General features: G+C 41.6%; 1 protein-coding gene across 5 annotated transcripts in view; it reads left to right on the forward strand.

Moving 5' to 3' along the window:
• arap2 (ArfGAP with RhoGAP domain, ankyrin repeat and PH domain 2) overlaps positions 1-17,644 on the forward strand; it is a 137,596-nt gene that overhangs the window by 2,401 nt on the left and 117,551 nt on the right. For all 5 annotated transcript variants that reach the window (XM_042400807.1, XM_042400808.1, XM_042400809.1 and 2 more), the window contains 6 exons: positions 623-1,518; positions 2,534-2,616; positions 5,576-5,652; positions 5,977-6,041; positions 7,202-7,570; positions 8,598-8,667. In XM_042400807.1, coding sequence (XP_042256741.1) covers positions 707-1,518; positions 2,534-2,616; positions 5,576-5,652; positions 5,977-6,041; positions 7,202-7,570; positions 8,598-8,667 — 1,476 coding nt within the window. In that variant the 5' untranslated portion in view covers positions 623-706. The remainder of the gene's footprint in view (positions 1-622; positions 1,519-2,533; positions 2,617-5,575; positions 5,653-5,976; positions 6,042-7,201; positions 7,571-8,597; positions 8,668-17,644) is intronic.

Genomic DNA, 17,644 nt, shown 5'->3' on the forward strand with positions numbered 1-17,644 from the left:
AAGTTTCACTAATTAACACGTTATGTGTGGTTTGTTTAATCCGTACAAAAACCAAAGTGTTTTTGGTTGTGGTTTAACGGAGAATTATGTGCGACTTCCAGACTTCAGCGCTCAAAGCGTGGTATTTTTACACTTTGTTTTTGCATTAAACAAATTAGGTATACCATATTCATCTGTAAGCTTTAGTTAGAAATGCTGTTCTGTGAATTTCCTGCTTCCCGTCTTTATGCTAAGCTAAGCTAACAATCTTTAGGCTGAAGCTTAACTTTTTAACGGACAGACATTAGAGTGGTATTGATCTTGTCATCTACTCTTGGCAAGAAAGGAAATTATTTATAATAATTTATAATTAATAATAAATAATTAATTTCCCATAATGTTGAATTATTCCTTTAATGAGGTCATGTTTTCACAGCCAACGTTGAATAAAGCCATCAAAGTAATATTTAAAGTAAATACTCAACCCTTAAATTCATTACCTGCAGAACTTCCCTCCAAGACAAAATTAATATCCACTTTGGATAATTTTAATTTGTAGGAAAAACAGATATTTAAAATTATTGCTTTGCCTCAATGGATTTTTCAGCTGTTCAAATAATCCTCTCTGTTTCTGTGTCTACAGTTCAAAGCTGGACCACTACATCCTCTGAAGTTCCTTACATTCATCAGCTTCTTCCTGACGTGGCAGATGTGAGACTAGAGAATCATGTTGGAGCCTCCAGAGCCCAGCCAGGAGATCAAGGACTGGCTATGCACCCTCCGCCTGTCCCAGTACACCCCATATTTCCAGCAGAGAGGCTACCATGTTCTGGAAGACTGCAAAGACCTCACAGATGAGCGCCTCCTGGAGCTCAGAGTGTTTCCAACAGGCCATCGTAGACGCATCCTCCGCAGTTTGGAAGCGCTACGTGTGACGCAGCAGAGCGGAGGAGAGGAAGATGAAGAGGGAGGGCTAGAGAACGGCAGGGGCCAGAGGAAACCCGTGCTACACCCAAGACATATTTTCCTGCCAGATAAAAAGAGGGGGACTTCATGTCAGCACCCTCAGTCAAATGAGAAGAGCGAGTATGATTTGGAGGGAAGTCAGAGTTTGCCTCCAGGAGCAGGACTGGGATCAGAATTTGAGGACATCCCAAAGAGAAATGTCCGCCCACCTCTACCAGCCCCACGTAATCCCCAGAACATCCAAAAGTCCACATCTCAACATACCAGCGTCCCTGCCTCCATGTTGTCCTCCAGTAGCAGCAGCAGCAGTGAGTCCATCTCCATTTCTGAAATCCCCTCAGACTGGGAGGTTTCCTCAGAAGAGCCCTCGCTGTCTAGCACCGACTCTGTCCTCCACCCAACCCTTAGCGAAGACCAAGGAGGTTTTCAATGCGAGATGGTAGAAAACTCCATCTATGAGATGCATACGAGTTTTAAGGTTGCTAAAGGTCCACGGCTCACTCGCTCCTACCGGCTGAGGCACCGGCCTGTCCCTGAGATCCCAAATCAGACCATGCCACCACTGCAGGACAGGTACGACGATGAAAGTTAAATCAACAGAAAATGTGAAAAATATGTTTATTTGCTTTCCTGCCAAGAGTTAGACAAGAAGACTGATACCTCTATGATGTCTGTACAGTAGATATGAAACTACAGCTGAGAGATGGTTAGCTTAGCTTAGCACAAAGATTGCTTGGCTCGGTCTGTAGGTAACAAAGTCCACCTACCAGCACCTCTAAAGCTCAATAATTAACATGTTATCTCCTTTGTTTAATCCATATAAGTGCTATTGTGTTTAAACAGCAATTTGCTGATTTACACGGAGCTATGAGGCAAACTACTTCTTGGCCAGTCTCCAGGAAGTTACTGGTTCTGGCCAAAAAACAGACTGGCACATAACCCCTAGTAAAACCTCGAAAACAAGGCAGGTTTTGTTAGTTACAGACTCAGTCAAGCTAGCTGTTTCCCCCTGCGTCCACTCTTTGTGCTAAGCTAAGCTAATTGTCTTCTAGCTGTAGCTTCATATTTACCATAGAGACATTAGAGTGGCATCAATCTTCTCATCTAACTCTCAGCAAGAAAACGAATACGCATATTTCCCAAAATTTCTAACCATTCCTTCGAAAGGAATAGGATTTTGTTACCTTTGGACAGAGCTAGCTGCTAGCGGTACCTTTATATTAATTGTACCACCATGAGAGTAGTATGTTCTAATCTAACTTTTTAAGTTTAAGCATAAAGTGTGACTTATAGGCTAGATTTGAACGCTGCAGTGTATGAATGAACAGGAAAACAAGACTTTCTCTCTTTGCTTTCAAATTTACAGTGATAGAGAACTCGTGGCCTTTCATTTCATATTCAACTTCGCATCCCACATACAGTAACAACCCTCATACAATATAGTTTTGAACTTATGAACTGTGAAACTAACTTTCAGAGTTCCACATCTCTATTCTGAAGGCCTTTATGTTTACATGGTGCTACCTACTGTAGTTTTCCCACGTGCTGCATTGGTGGTTCTAATCCATTGATTTTTCATCCTCCTCAGGAGCGCAACACCAGCGCAAACAACCAGCCCTGAACACCTAACCGGCTTCGAAGGTCCCACCGGTGCAAACGGCATACAGAAAGGTACACACAGTCTTTCAGCTGCATCCGCTTCATCTCTGCCATGAATATTTCATTTGGCAGTAGAGTCAGCGGTGCCTGTTGTTTGCCCGGATGAAAGTAGGGAGAGGAGATGATGGTATTGTGTGGGTGGGGCGGGGGGTGTCGTGGGAAATGGCATCGCCCCCCGATTCAAGCGTACATCTCACAGGGAATATGCTCTCTCACATCTTGTCCCTCTGCGAGACCCTAGTGTGTATTCCTGTCGCTGGCCTTTTTAGAAGTTTTTTAGAAGTTGTTTAACTTTGCTAACAACACACAGGCTTGTAGTACAACCAGTACAAATATGTTTTGAATTTTTATCTTCTTCCCTGCCTGTATTTATTGGACGCAGTCGACCCTTACGTCCCATTTGACAAGACAGTACGTGAGCTGCTTTCAGTGCTGAGGTAGATGTGTTCTCCTAGGAATACATGGCGCTTGTCTGTGACGACAGTGTGCATGAATTTGTGTTGAAGCATCTGTGAACATGTCAGTCTTGTTGGAACCATCTGACCACATTGTGGCGTTCCCTCTCATTGTCATCAACAGTCAGTGTATCAACAGATTTCTACACTTGAACTCCCCTCACGTTCCTTTTTTGGCTTCCCCTTCCTTCCTTGTTCCGTGTACCTTTACTGAAGCAGTCTCTTGGCAGGCCTTGTTTTTCCAACTTTCTCTCTGTATGGAACAAGACAAGGACTAGAGAGAAGAAGGGAGGAAGGCGAGACAGTGAAGTGGGTTGGGAGGAAGGAAGAGGACATGGATGCAAAACAGGCTGAGAGACGGACAAAGAGAGGGAGCCAAGATGGTCCCAGTGCAGGGAACAGGGAGCTTGACTAGCAAGCTAAATCTCCCTTCACAGCAAGGTCTAGCAAGGAATTATTTGACATATCATTTTACCCGAGCATATTTGAAGAGTTTGTTCCAAGATAAGATCCAAAACTTAAAAAATGTGCAGTGTAGTTTCACAGAATGACTTTCATCCAGTTGAAACTTGTTATTGGAGGCTGGCTTAGAGGCTTAAAAGCCTTCTTTTGCAGGCTTTTAAGGCAAAGAAGCAAACTGAAACACACCAAAATTCATTTGAATCTTTGATCACCTGTACATCAGAATAGTTCAGGATTTTATTGACACTCAAGTATTTTAGTATTTCAGCTTCTTTAATGTGAGAATTTGCAGCTTTTCTCTCTTTTATATCAGTGTAAAAACTTTTGGGTTTTGGACTGTTGGTCAGACAAAACAAACAATATGAAAACGTGAAGTAAAGTAAAAAAAAAATCATTTCATAGATTAAACGATTAGTAATGTTTTCACAGTCGATTAATCAAGCAGTTATTTAATTTATTTTGAGTCTAATATTTGCTTATCAGCAGTCAACACAAAGTACAGCTGAGGCTGATGGAGATTTTACTTTAAAGTACTTTTTATATTAGTATTTGCTCAAATTTTGAAATGTGTACAACGTATTGGCTGTGTGGGGATGTTGTCTTGTACAAAAAAATAAATTTGAAGTCAAGGTCACCTTAAAGAGACTTTCTAGAGCTTATAACAATATCTCACAGTCTTCATCATATGATGGCTCAGTTGGCATATTTTCATGTATTATTCTTGAGCAATTCACTGGTGAATTCAGGAAACTAGTGACTAAAATGCTAAATTGTTTGGTGACTAATTTGAATTCACATGGTGGCTGTTTTCTTTCCTTCCTCTATGCTCAGTGTCGGAGTGACACAGACAAGCAATAATAAACAAACTGACCTGTAACTCCCTGACTTAAAAGAGGGGAGGCTTCATTCAGAACAAAATCAATCTCCTCACTAACCCCGAGCTGATGGCTTCCAAGACTGCGACTTGAGAGAGTCTGGTCAGGAGCAGATAAAGAAAGCAGCTTGGTCGACAAAAGCAGAATCTGGAGACCCGGCCAGCGAGGGAACAATAAAAGGAATCAGACAGGAATTGAGTACAGTAGCGTCCAGCGGCCCTCGAAGAGAATCGCGAGTGGCCTGAAGGTCGGCTGATAGATGATGATTGATGGTTGCTATCTGCCCACCAAGCCTGTCCGTAGAGAGGTCTGCTGTGTTGGAGTGGATTCTATCATGAAGTAAACTGACCCCTTCATAAAGCTTACCAAGCTCAGTACACGCCCTTTGCTCCCCTCTGTAATGGTCTGTATTGTGTGGATGTGTGAGTTGGAGCCTGTAAAGCTTTAAAAAGGAGTACATTCACGTCTGTATGGGCACGAGTGTGTGTGTGTGTGTGTCTATGTCTTTGTGTGCATATTTGACTGTCCATCCTTTTATGTCTGTGTTTGTCTCAAGGCATCTTTATGTGTCTGAGGGTGTTTCGATCTTTGGACGCCACTTTCTAAGTGCGTTTCTGTTTCTCGTCAGTGTCTATGTGTGTGTGTCTAGCCCGTGGCGGCGTCTTCTGGCCCTCACAATCCTCAGGTGAGGGTGGTGTCATTTTTCACAGTGACAGGCAGTGGCCCACGCAGGGTGGCCTCGGGTCTCCAGACTAATAGTGTCTGGCCAGCATCTCTCCTCTCTTCTTCTTCCTTGCTTCCACCGACCACAGACCGCGGCCCCTGTAAGAGCAAAGACAGAGAAATGGCCTTGGCAGAGACTCAGGCTGTTTGAGACAGACTGCGGAGGATCATACTCCCAGTTGGGCAGAGAAGAGGCAGAGGCAGAGAGATAGGCATACTAAAACTAAATTTAATTGGTTTACTGCTCGCTTGGATCAAGGGTTGGCACATTTATTCAGATCAATGAGTTGGTTTAATCAAAGAGCACTATAACATCTGAGTGATTTAAAGTTTAACTGGAACAATCCTGTTAAGCTCTTTACTTTCATTCACCACGTTTAGGGCCTTCACACTGTATTTTGCAACTTTCAATGCCGTGACAAAACCACTATTGTGTTGTCTCTGTGTCCTTTTTAGCTCCACTTCAAAGAACCTTGACACCTATTGCTCCCTATGGAGAAACGTTCCTGTACAACAGACCAGAAAGTGTTCCGGTAAGACAGCATATACACTCCCGCTAGTGGACAGTGAGTAGCAGCTTACCAAAGAGGAACAGACATTTCTCAGATCTTTAACACTATCACTGGTGTTGCAGCCACAGTCAGTACACCAAACTTCCCTCTCTGTGTTAATGTTGTCACCATGGACACATAGCAGAGTGGAAAATGTGCTTGTTTCAGTTTGCCCCCTGAGGTTAATAGAAATGTCACCTAGCCACTAAAGTTAACATAGCTTAGTGCACCGACAAGATAACAATGTCTGACTGAAATATGGACATGTTCTTTTCTTCTGATGCTAATCTCTTCTGTGTTCTATAGGACCAAGGCGGTAAAGAAGTGTTACAGAAGGGTTTTAAAGACAAGATAAAACAGAAAAAACAGAGGTAAAGTATGCTGATATAATACCGCTGTCCCACACTCTCGAGGTATAAATAGAAATTCAGACATTCAGAAAGTGAACTACTGAGCACGACAATGTTTGTGTTGTTAAGTCTCAGTATAACATGTGGGAAGCTGATAAGATTGTATCACGGTATAGTAGAGCACATGGTTAAGTGAATGCAATCCTGAAAGCAGAAAAGTACTGGTTGCAGCCACCACTCCAGGCACAGAATGATTTTAATCTGCTTTAATGCATCTTTGCAAGTCAGTGTGATGTTTTAAAATTGACCAGTATTGAATATTCCACCGCAAGTGTGTGGCCACATCTTAAAAATGTAGATGCATCACAGAATAGATGCAGTTTTTGAGAGAAAAGTAGAAATAATTTTATCCTGTCTCAGATATATACAGCAGTTGACCTTCTTAAAGGAAGTTCTCAACATTTGCTTCTTCAGTTTATTGATGAGAACTTGACAAGAAGAAAAATATCACACTCATGTCTGTATGCTAATTATGGAGCTAAAGAGCCATGAGGTGATTAGCTCATTAATATTAAGACAGGAAGCAGGGGGAAACAGCTAGCCTGGCTCTCTCCAAAGTTAAAGCTAACTAATGAACATGTTATATCTTGTTTGTTTAATCTGTCCACCTACAAAAATGTAAAAATGACAAGTTGTTGTTGTTGTCTTTAGGCTATGCTAGGTTAACAGCCTGCTGGCTTTAGCTCCATAATTAGCTTACAGACATGAGAGGAGTATCTTCTCATCTAACTCTCGAAAGTGCCACTCCTTCAAGGCCACAAATAAGAATCTAAATTGTGCAATTAATAATGACAATTGTACTGTATTTTGCATGTTTTTTTTTTTTTTTTTAACAAAAGACCAGTTAATCTGAACACTTCATTCATTGTCTTAGCTGCTAAATGCTCTACTGTGTTCACCAGCTAGTTGCTAACTGTGCCTTTTAGCTGTTTCATGCCGAGTTTCATGTTGTTATTCTGTCTGGATTCATCACTACGAGTGACGCCTCTCACATAACAAATTCTCACAACATACATTTTTATTGTAAAAATATCGATTATAGTTGCTTTAAATTCATAAATTGTACATTAATAGATAGATATATTGTCACCTAACACATTATATCATCTGTGCCCATATAGAAGAAAGATTCTCAAAAAGAGAGATTCAAAGGAAAAAGAGTCTCCTCCTGCTCCAACTATCCCAGACTCCTACAAAGATGAATACTCAACAGTAGTTGAGTGTGCCAGCATTTTGCCGCAAGCAAGTTTTGACCAAGGTTTCGCGGTAACCCCCAATGCTCTTGCTGTTGGTGCAGCGGCCTCTGGCTCCGTCTCTCAGGGAGGCTCCTTGATCATGGTGGAGTGTGACCTCTACTCAGAGCCTGCAGACGCTCTGAGGGGAGCGAGCATAAATGCACTGCCCGATATTTCCCCGTATGCATGCTTCTATGGAGCCCCCAAACACAAGGTGCTCAAAGTGGGTTGGCTGGACAAGCTGTCGCCTCAAGGGTAAGTTACAGTACTTCTCCAGCTGATAAATGCAATTAGAGGCACTAGATTGCATTTTGGATTCAGTTCAGATGATAAGACATTAGAAATTCTTTATGTGATGTAATGATACATGGATCTGCATGAAATCCTCTGCAGTAGAGCTCTTGGCAGCCAGTTTTACTGCGGCTCTGCATTGCATTGGCATTGCTGGTTATACATATTCATTTCCTGTTAAGGTTAGTGTTTGTTCTCACTCAGTGTTATCTTTGTTTTAATCAACCTTTCACCTCAAGATGACAAAATATGCCACAAACCACAGCCTGACTAATGGCAAAACTGCTCGCCAGCCACACTGCAACGAGCCAGTTTCCTGTTTACCGGCAGACCCTTTTGATTTTGATTGTGACACTCTTGTGCTGCGCCACATGTTCTATATCTTTGATGATTATTTAAAACTGATAAATGGTATTGGATACAGAAGCCTGAAGCAGATCTATTCATAATGCATAGCACAATCTAACAGGAAAGGAAAGGAAGATAGCCTTGCAGTATTGAGATGCACAATAAATCGACTTCCACTTAGTTTGGCTTTTCCTGGTAAAACTACAGCACATTTTCTCTCCACCGTCTCTCGGTGCTGCGTGTTTTACTGTTGCTCAAAGGCAGAACTATCAATCATTTACTTCCTTTTTATATTCTCCTTCAACACCTGATTTGCATAGGTTTGGCAAGCTGCCCCTGGGCTGTTGAATATTCAAACTGAAAGTGGCCATTTGTTTTGATTATGCTAATTGACAGCTGTTGATACAACTCTTGACATTAATGAATCAATGGCACTCTTGATGAAATATGAGTACCTGTTCAGAGCATATTTAGTTACTGGCTTACTATCTTGGCAGTTTTGGATTTTCTTTTCTTTTACCGTGGCTTATTTCACTCAATAACTTGCTTAGTTTGGTCGAGTGAGCCAGATGGATTGAATTTGGAAGTGCAAAAAAAAAAAAAAAAACACATTTTCACCTCACCCTTTCACCTTTCTTTGCAGAAAATGTGTTTTTCAAAGGAGGTGGGTGAGATTTGACGGCAAGAGTCTGGCTTACTACAACAATGACAAGGTAAGTGTGACATATACACACACACACGAACGGCCGCTAAAGCCTAAAACCTAACACGTGCACATGTTCACACATCCCCACCCCTAGCTGACACACTCCCAGCCTCCACATGCACACTAGCAAAGTCAGTTTCCTCCCTCCGTCGCAGAAACCTATACCACGAGCGGCCGAGCCAAGTTCTAAGTGTTCCATTCTTTTCCTCCTCCTCCTCGTTCTTATTGTCATCATCATCATCATTAGCTTGGCAGGGTAAAGAACGAGGGCAAGGACAGAGCGACATTACGCCATGCATGACGGGCCAGCACTTTCTGTGCCCGCCCAGCCATACAGTAAAGTACATTGATGTTGGCACCTGACCAGTTCCCCGAGAAAGGGTAGGGAGTGGGAAGTCTCTCCTCTCTCTTTTTTTTTTTTTTTTTGCCTCCCTCAGCATTTCTCCCTCTCTTTGCGTTTTTAAAGACCTTTATTGAATCTCACAACAAAATTTACAAATATATTAAATAATAAAGTGTTAAAGTGCAGAACATTTATAAAGTACGGAGAGTCCGGCGCTGTCAGATCATAAGTCCTAAATGTTCCATGGAAGGCAATGAGATTTATCTATACTTCTCCTCCTATGGGGGTCAGCAAGTACCTTTTTGATTACTGTGTCGCTGTCGATTACAGTCTGCTGTATTACCACAGCACATATTGTTTTCCATCATTTTTTATTTTTTATTTAATTCTTTACAATTAAATTTAAAGAAATCTTCTCTATTTTAGTATTTCCCATAGTTTAGTATCAGATTCTGTTATCAAATCTTCACCTTTAAAACTCTGTGTATGAAGTTTCCAGAAGCCTCTGTCAGCTGAGGTTTCAGATGACAAAGACGTTTTAACCAAAAGATGGTCAGAGAAATCCTTTTAAAACTCTTCTGTATTGAGTTACTTTTCATCCCTCTCTTTGCCTCCCCCGTACCTTTTCTTCATTCTCCTTCTGTCTGACAGCTGAGTTTGAAATTTCACTTCGCGTTACCTGCCTCACCATCAGAAAAAAAGGAGGGACGGAGAGGGGAGAGAGAAGGGTGGGATGGGGGGGAGAGAGTATGGATGGTTGAAAAAGCAAAATCTGGAGAGGAGATGTAAGCAAGACAGGACTTTAACTTCCACCTTTGTAGCCTAGACAGCATTGTTATTTTTTCCACAAGCTTTTTTTGTATTGGGCCTGTATTTACACACTGGTTTTGGCTGCAGATTAAAATGATCATCAGCTGAGACAATCTAAAAAAAAGCTATCAGCCAAGATGCATGCTTATGCACCATGGCTGGATGTCCTTTTATATGACCAGGTTTGTCCTTTCGAACTAGTGTTCTGCTCAACACTCTCTTTTTGCAATCTAGCCATAAGCAATTGACTTTCACTATCTTTCATACTACTGGATATGAAAATCTATTAGCAGAGCCTTGAAAAGGCTTCCATCATACAGTCTGTCTAAGTGAATTTCAAATACATAGCACTGGATAATGCTTTTTTGATACCTTTTTTGTTTGGGGGAATAAAAATGTAATTAACAAAATATGCCAAAATGCTCAACACAGCAATATAACCAGCAGACATTTCGAATCAATCTGCACTTAAACGCAACTATTTGGCAACAATAAGGCAACATTGATAAAAATGAACACACGCTTGATTGATAAGAGTCTGCTAACTGATTTTCATACCACACAGAAATGAATATAAACCGATGGCTGCCTCTAAAAAATCTCAACTTGTACTCCATGCATTTGAAAAATGGTCTGCAGCAATGTTAAGTGTACATGATTAGTATATGAACACACTTCAAAACCGCTTTTAACGCGTGGAATTCTTTGTTCTCGAGTGACTCTCAAGGGGGCCATAACCTATCTGACATAATGTGCTTCACCTTCATGTTCTTGCTAATGACTGTTGGATATAACTCGCACTGAGAACAAACACATTTCTGTGTGCGTGTGTGTGTGTGTGTGTTTGTTTGTGTGTGAGCGGTGACCTCGGCGCCCCCTCCCAGGGCCGGCTCGTTTTCGCTGCAGCAGCATTGCACAACATCACAATCAATGATGTGGGACCTGTCTGATGCCTGCTCGTTAATCACTTACTAATTATAGCCCTCTGTGCTCGCTCTCTCTCTTTTTTTTTTCCCCCCTCGTTTTCTCTTTCCATTGCATTTGTTGCTTTATTTATCAGGACACGCTCCATCGCCGGCGGAGTGGGATTAGGCAGGGAGGCCAGCGAGTCAGCACTTTTTACTCCTGTGTCACTGTCGGCGGAGGCACGACAGTTTTTGGAAAGATGAAAGTTTGCCTTGTATGTGTGTGTGTGTGTGTGTGTGTGTGTGTGTGTGTGTGAAAGAGAGAGAGAGAGAGAGAGAGAGAGAACAGGGATTGTTGTTTAGACTTTTTTAAAGTCATCCTGCCAATGTGACTCTCCCCTCTGAGAAAGCAGAGGGCTTCATCATGTTTCGGGTGAGCGGAGAGGTCGCGCACAATCTCTCTGTCATCCCTGCTTTGTGCGGCCAGCTGAGGCCCCCGCACCACCCCGTGCGCCGCACAGTGCCACCTCCACAGGGCGAACGAGAGGGTAGGAGAAGATTGCACGGACGGACAGGAAGTCTCTCAGCACCACTTTATGTCAGAAATTGAAATATGAGTCTGTGGTTTGCTTTCCCTCACAGTGCAGAGACATGTATGTGTGTGCTTTTATAGCTAGTGCAGACTAGCAGGATCGCTGTACTGCTCACACTGCAAGACATTTTCTTCCATATTGCTGTCATGTTGACATGACAGGGTACAAAAACTAAGCAACTAATTAGGGCTGATTATGATTACTTTCACTGTCGATTAGTTTGTCAAATATTTCCTCCATTGATCGAAATTTGTAAAAAATGAGCATCACAATCTCCTAAAGCCCAAGATGAATAACAGCCCATGAAAAGATATCACTTTATTGATCCCTGTGGGGGAAATTCACGTGTTACAGCAGCTGAGCAAGAGGCTGTATAAATATATATAGAATAAGACTAAAAAAATCTAATAAAATGTGCAATAAAATAAAGAATATAATACAAAAATGAAAAAAGAAAGTGTGTGCAATGTATATGTGCAAGAATAAAGCGCAGACATTGGTAGGGAGAAAACATCTTCATTGCAAGGACAAGGATATTCAGTTAGCAAGGATATTATACAGAGAAGAGTCGCTGATTAATTACCTGTCGATCAACTAATTGATTAATCAACTAATACTTTCAGCTCTAATTCAGTAATATAGCACAAGACAAAAAAAAGCAACAAATCAACACATTTGAAAATACAGAACCAGAGAAAGTTTTTGCTTGAAAAATGACTGAAACCGATTAATTGACTGATTATTCCAGTTGTAGACATCTTGGACTCTCCTCTCTGTGATTCTGGATTTTTTTTTTTTTTTTGCAGATGTTAAAAATGTTTTTGGGAAAAGCGTGCGCTAGGATTTAGTTCGGACAGATATGGGGACAGTTTGATCTGTCTGTCATGGCGTGTCCCCCCGTACACAAAAACAAAAAATACCTACACAGTGGAACATTCCCATGCTTGTTCTCTTTCTCAAACTTTCAACACCCCAAAAAAACTCTTTTGTAGTTTGAAATCCTCTGGGATCTGTCAGCCCCAGACAGAACTAATCGCACTTAATCACAGTCGCAGCTTGAAGGTCTCTGGCCGCGGTGATGTCATCATCGGGGTAGTGAAGGTGGCGTGGGAGAGTAGCGAGATCCTCAGTCTCACTTCTCCCTCTCTGCAGCGTTCGTATCCGATCCGTCTCATCAATCACCCCTTTCGCCTGATTTCGTCAACACCGGGATTGACTCGGGAGATCGCTTTGGGCCTGAGATGTAGTCTTTAGGGGTCCTGATGTGGTGTCGTGTGTGTCTGCGTGGATGTGTGTGTGTGCGCGGGCGTGTGTGTGTGTGTTTGTGAAAACAGTCCAAAGCCTGGCTTCAGGGTAGTGAGGGGAGGAAGTGAGGAGGATGGCTGTGAGGGATGAAGGGATGAGAGGATGGAGGAGAAGGAGGAGGAGGGGGATGAGGCTGGATAGGAGGCCAAAGGGGTGATGAGGTTTTAGGATCGAGGATCAGTCTTTCAGTGTGTCAGTCTGCCTGATTGTCTGTCTGACTGTCTGATGCTGCAGATCTCTCTCTTGCCAAGCCTGAAAGCTCCTCTGCTTACTCCCCCCCGTGTCTTCCCAAGATGCCTGCGCTGACACTTACTGTAACAAAAAAAAATATATATATAGAAGCTTTTCATCTCCTTGATTCATGTTTGGTTTCATTAACTTAATTCTTTTCATGGTTTCATACATTTAAAATGTAAACATGTCTTGTCATATTTCAATAATCAAGATTTTTTCATTTAAAAAAAGGTTTATTCTAATAGAGATATATCTCAAGTTTGTGATTAAGCAGTTTGGGTGTTCTCACAGTAATCTAATATAGAGAGAGACATTTAATTCATCAAATTCACCTCTGGGCCAACTCTTGGCTAGATTTACAACTTTAAATTGTTCCCTAGAGAAAAACAATCACATAATTATTCCTTAAAGCTGCCCTAATCAATATTCTTATGCTAACAATAGATAAAATGCGTACGTGTTACGTGAAAGGCTTCACTCGTAGTGATGAACCCACAGAGAATGATCACATGACTCTGCAGTTCCTCTCAGCTCTGCATAGTTTCTATAACACCTTTCAGCTCATTGTTTTGGTTTTATGGCCCATGCCTTTGTTGTGGTTCACTGTCACATCATCATCAGTGTTCCAACCACAGTGGGGATCTATTTTCAGCAAAAAGAAACTGTGAAAACCATGACCACCAGCTTCCCAGAATCACACACCTTACAGAGAAAGCTAGCCACTAGCTAGTAAACACTTAGCAGCTAAAGAGCCAGATATTTCCCTCTGGAGTTTGTTTAGAGCAAAGCTAGTTAAAAAGAGAGTGAATATTGACACAAGCACAACTCTAAATGAATGTTAATGTTGCTCCGTGTTTGCTGGGTGTGTAACTACTGGGCAGTGTTTGCTAACATGTTAGCTATATCAACTTTTTAAGGTGCCAGTTTGTCAATATTGCTTTTACAGCTTGTTGCACCGCCACCCAAAATCACAAAAACAAATAATGAATGTAGCTTTAAGTTTTAAACCTGACACCAAAAATGGTTTGGGCTTGGACTTGACTTCTGTGAGACTCCCTAAAGACCTGAAAGAGATTTTTGACCTTGTTAAATCCTAGAACATTAAAAAATAAATGAGACCGTGATAGGCAGGCCTCACATGACCGCACACTGTTTAATATTTAATCACAAGACCTATGCAATGAAACAAATGAGTCTTAACTAAAAATGCTATAAAAAACCCCCCATTATCAACAAAGGTTTGAAAAGAAATGTTGTAATATTCAGCATTCAGAGACCTGCAGTTGACCTGAGAACCGCCAGGGACTCGACACATGAGTTAGACTCGCCCCAAAAGACTGGAAAACATCTCTGCCTGGGAGTATCATCTTTAAAAATCCTTAAGGCACCTCACTTGGTAAAACACTGATCAGAGATGCATTTTTGCCCACAAGCATTTTTTTTTTAAAATCAGGTGCAGTTTTTCACTATAACCAGTTGGTGTCCTCATGCCTCCACTGAAAACGAGATGCTATAGAAACACCAGAGCTTTAACTCCTTATGCTGGTAAAACTCTTTCCACCCTCTTTACCCTCCTCCCTGCTTTTCTCCACACACTGCCTCCATTATTGTAGGCTTTAGCTCCATTGCTTTGCCTTAATTGTTTCCTGAAGTTTACCGGGTTGTTTTTTTTTTTTTTTTTTCAAAAGAAGAGAGACAGTTAAGCAGTTTCCACAAATACACACACACACACACAAAGAGCGACACCGCCCCGCGAAATGACACAGGTTGACAGATGTTGGAAGGGTAAAAGGAGCGGTAGAGAGATAGCCCGAACGAGAGGATGTGGGAGCGAGGGAGTCGAGAGTGGGAGGGAGGGAGGTCAGAACGAGGGGAATAAGTGTACTGTAGAGGAGATCTTTGGCTGAGGGAGTTGAGTCAGGTGTGTCTGTTATTGGAGAAAGAGAGATAGTTAGGCCTCATTGCTTCCTTGGCAGTCCATCCTCTCGAGATAAGTCTATAAACATTATGTGTGTGTGTGTGTGTGTGTGTCTCGGTGGGTGCGGGGGCGGCTGTAACGCACGGTGTTGTGTCTGAATCGGCCGCCTTAACGCTGACCGCTCCTTTTCATCATCTCCCCCGCCGACTCTGCCGTGAGAGTATTTACAGATGCACAATTCACAATTAAACAACTCTCTCCTTCATGACCCCAAAACTAGAATTAAAACAATTAATTACTGTTAACCCATACTGGGGGTATAATTATCAGCCACCAAGCTAATTCATCCACACACACACACACTTGCACACACACACTTTGTTTCTCCTTTCCTCACCTTCCTTTAACTTCTATCTAAATTTAGAGACAGAAAGAGGGAGATATTGGTGCGAAACTCCTGGGGAGAGAAATGCACAGGTTGGCTGTCGGTAATTAGGTTGAGCCACTTCTTGCCATTGTTAACATGCTGCTTTAATATGAGACGGACCCCTCCCTGACCCTCTTAGGCATCTTCATTTCTACCATGATGTCTCTCTTTCCCACACGCCTCCTTTTTTTTTTTTTGCCTCCTCCTCCCTCTTCTGCAACGCACTCCTCCAGCCGCGTCTCTTCCTCTTCTTGATTATGGATTTTCACAGTCGCTTCTTCCTCTGTTATTATCTTTTTTTCCCCTTTTTTTTCCCCATTGTATCTTTCCACGCTCCTTTCCATTTTCTTTCTCTCAAGTCCTCTCCTTGGCCTTTCACACAAACCTAATTTCTCTCCTTTTTTTTTTTCATTTCACGCTCCCTCCATCCGTCCCTCCCTCTCCCTAACTGACTGTCCCGGCTGGTATTTTTGGCTGTATGGTCTCTAGAAATAGGCTTTTTGTGGATGGCAAGGTCAGCGGCTTAATTAAGAATGGCGAGAGGGTGTCAGAAGTTCACTTCCTTTTCTTCCTCCATTCATCCGTCCTTCGCTTACTCCGCACTCTTGTGTCTTTTGCAGGGTGGTGACAGCGATGATACAGTAGAGCAAACATAGCGTTGTGCATGGCAATCACCACAAGCTATTATGTTGTGCACAGGTAGAGAATCAAAATTCAGGTCGAGCCCCTATGAAGATCGACATGTCTGGGTTTTTTTTTTCATGCTTTGCAAAAATAATGACATTATCGACATGGACAATGCATCTGCAGTCTTTTTGTCTTTTTTATAACCTAGTGATTTTCACGCTGCTGCAGAAGCGTAACTTTAGTGGAACTGTTAGTCTATTTCTTGAAAACTGACAACAGTCACATTGAAGTGAATAGAACTACCCTTAATGGGATACCAATTGAAAGAATATCCTCTTATAAATACCTTAGTTTCTGGCTTGATGACAAGCTGTGCTTCAAAAAAAAAAAACATATTAATGAGCTGACTAAGCCCTTAAAAGCCAAACTGGCATTCTTTTATAGAAATAAGGCATGTATTACCCAGAATTGCAGAAAGCAAATTGTTCAGTCAACCTTTTTATCCATTATGGACTATGGCAATGTAATTTATATGCACTCTCCTACCTCTACTCTTAAACCTCTCGATGCAGTCTGTCATTCCACCGTTTGGTTCGTAACTGGGGATGGCTTCAGAGCGCATTGTTGTATTCTATATAAGAAATTTGGGTGGCATTGGTTGGCAATGAGAGGAGAACGGTACTGAATTCTACTTATTTACAAAGCACTTCTTGGCAAACTTCCTGGGTATCTCACATGTCTTTTTAACTATAGATCATTGTCACACTGCACTATGTACCAAGACTATTTGGTCCTTGAAAATCATCATGTTAGTACTGAGATTGGGAAACTTGCTTTTAAATACTGTGCCCAGCACAAGTGGACCAATCTGCAGAAGTTTGTAAAATTAGATGATGATGTTGATGTATTTGGCTTGTTTGTTATATAATCTATTGATATAATATGTCATTTTTGTGTGCTTTTATTGTTTTTATGTGTACTTTTATGGTTTCTATTATTCTTATATATGATTTGCTGTTGATGTATACCGTAACTTTCATGTGCTTTTATATGTACTATAATCCAGGGTGTCCTTGTAAAAGAGCGCTTGCTCTCAATGGCCCTCCCTGTTTAAATAAAAGTTATAGGTATATATATATATATATGTAATGTACTGTCCCTCAGTTCACTCTATTGCAGGAACATTATAATCTGAGATGTTCTCGCCTTTTTCCAACTACTTTAAGGGCATTTCCCTGCCGTACTTGTCACATCGGGGTCTGAATACTGATTTGATGCCGGTTCTGTTCCGTCCTTGCTTCTTTAGAAGTGATAATATTGAGGATTGATTTGTTTTTGTTGCCATCCATTTCTCTTTTTTTCACACTGACATTGACCCAGTACTTTAATTGCCATTGTCAAGGGAGACTGTAAAGAGGGTCATGAAGCCTCTAGTGCAACATCCTCCTTATTTGGATGCCTTCACAAGAGCTGCTGGGGGAAAACATGGAAGTAATGAAACAATACACACAGCCAAATCCCACATTACCCCATCAAGCACATCCTGTGCTTTACCCAAATCCCCAATACAGCAAGCATGTCTCCTTTTAAATATTTGAGAAGTTTGTTTTCGGCTTGTAGATTTGTTTTATGATATCTCCTTACACCCAGACGACAGCGCTGATGTGTGTTATTCTTGTTTGTGCTTCTTTAATGCAATTTGGGTTCACTTTTCAGACAATTTCAAGTTCATAATTTGAGTTATGGTCATTTGCGCTGGCTCATAGGAAAACATATAGTTTCCTGATTTGATTCAAATGCTTCTCGTCCAACAGCTCTACGC

Source organism: Thunnus maccoyii, chromosome 22, assembly GCF_910596095.1.
Source record: "Thunnus maccoyii chromosome 22, fThuMac1.1, whole genome shotgun sequence".
NCBI lineage: Eukaryota > Metazoa > Chordata > Actinopteri > Scombriformes > Scombridae > Thunnus > Thunnus maccoyii.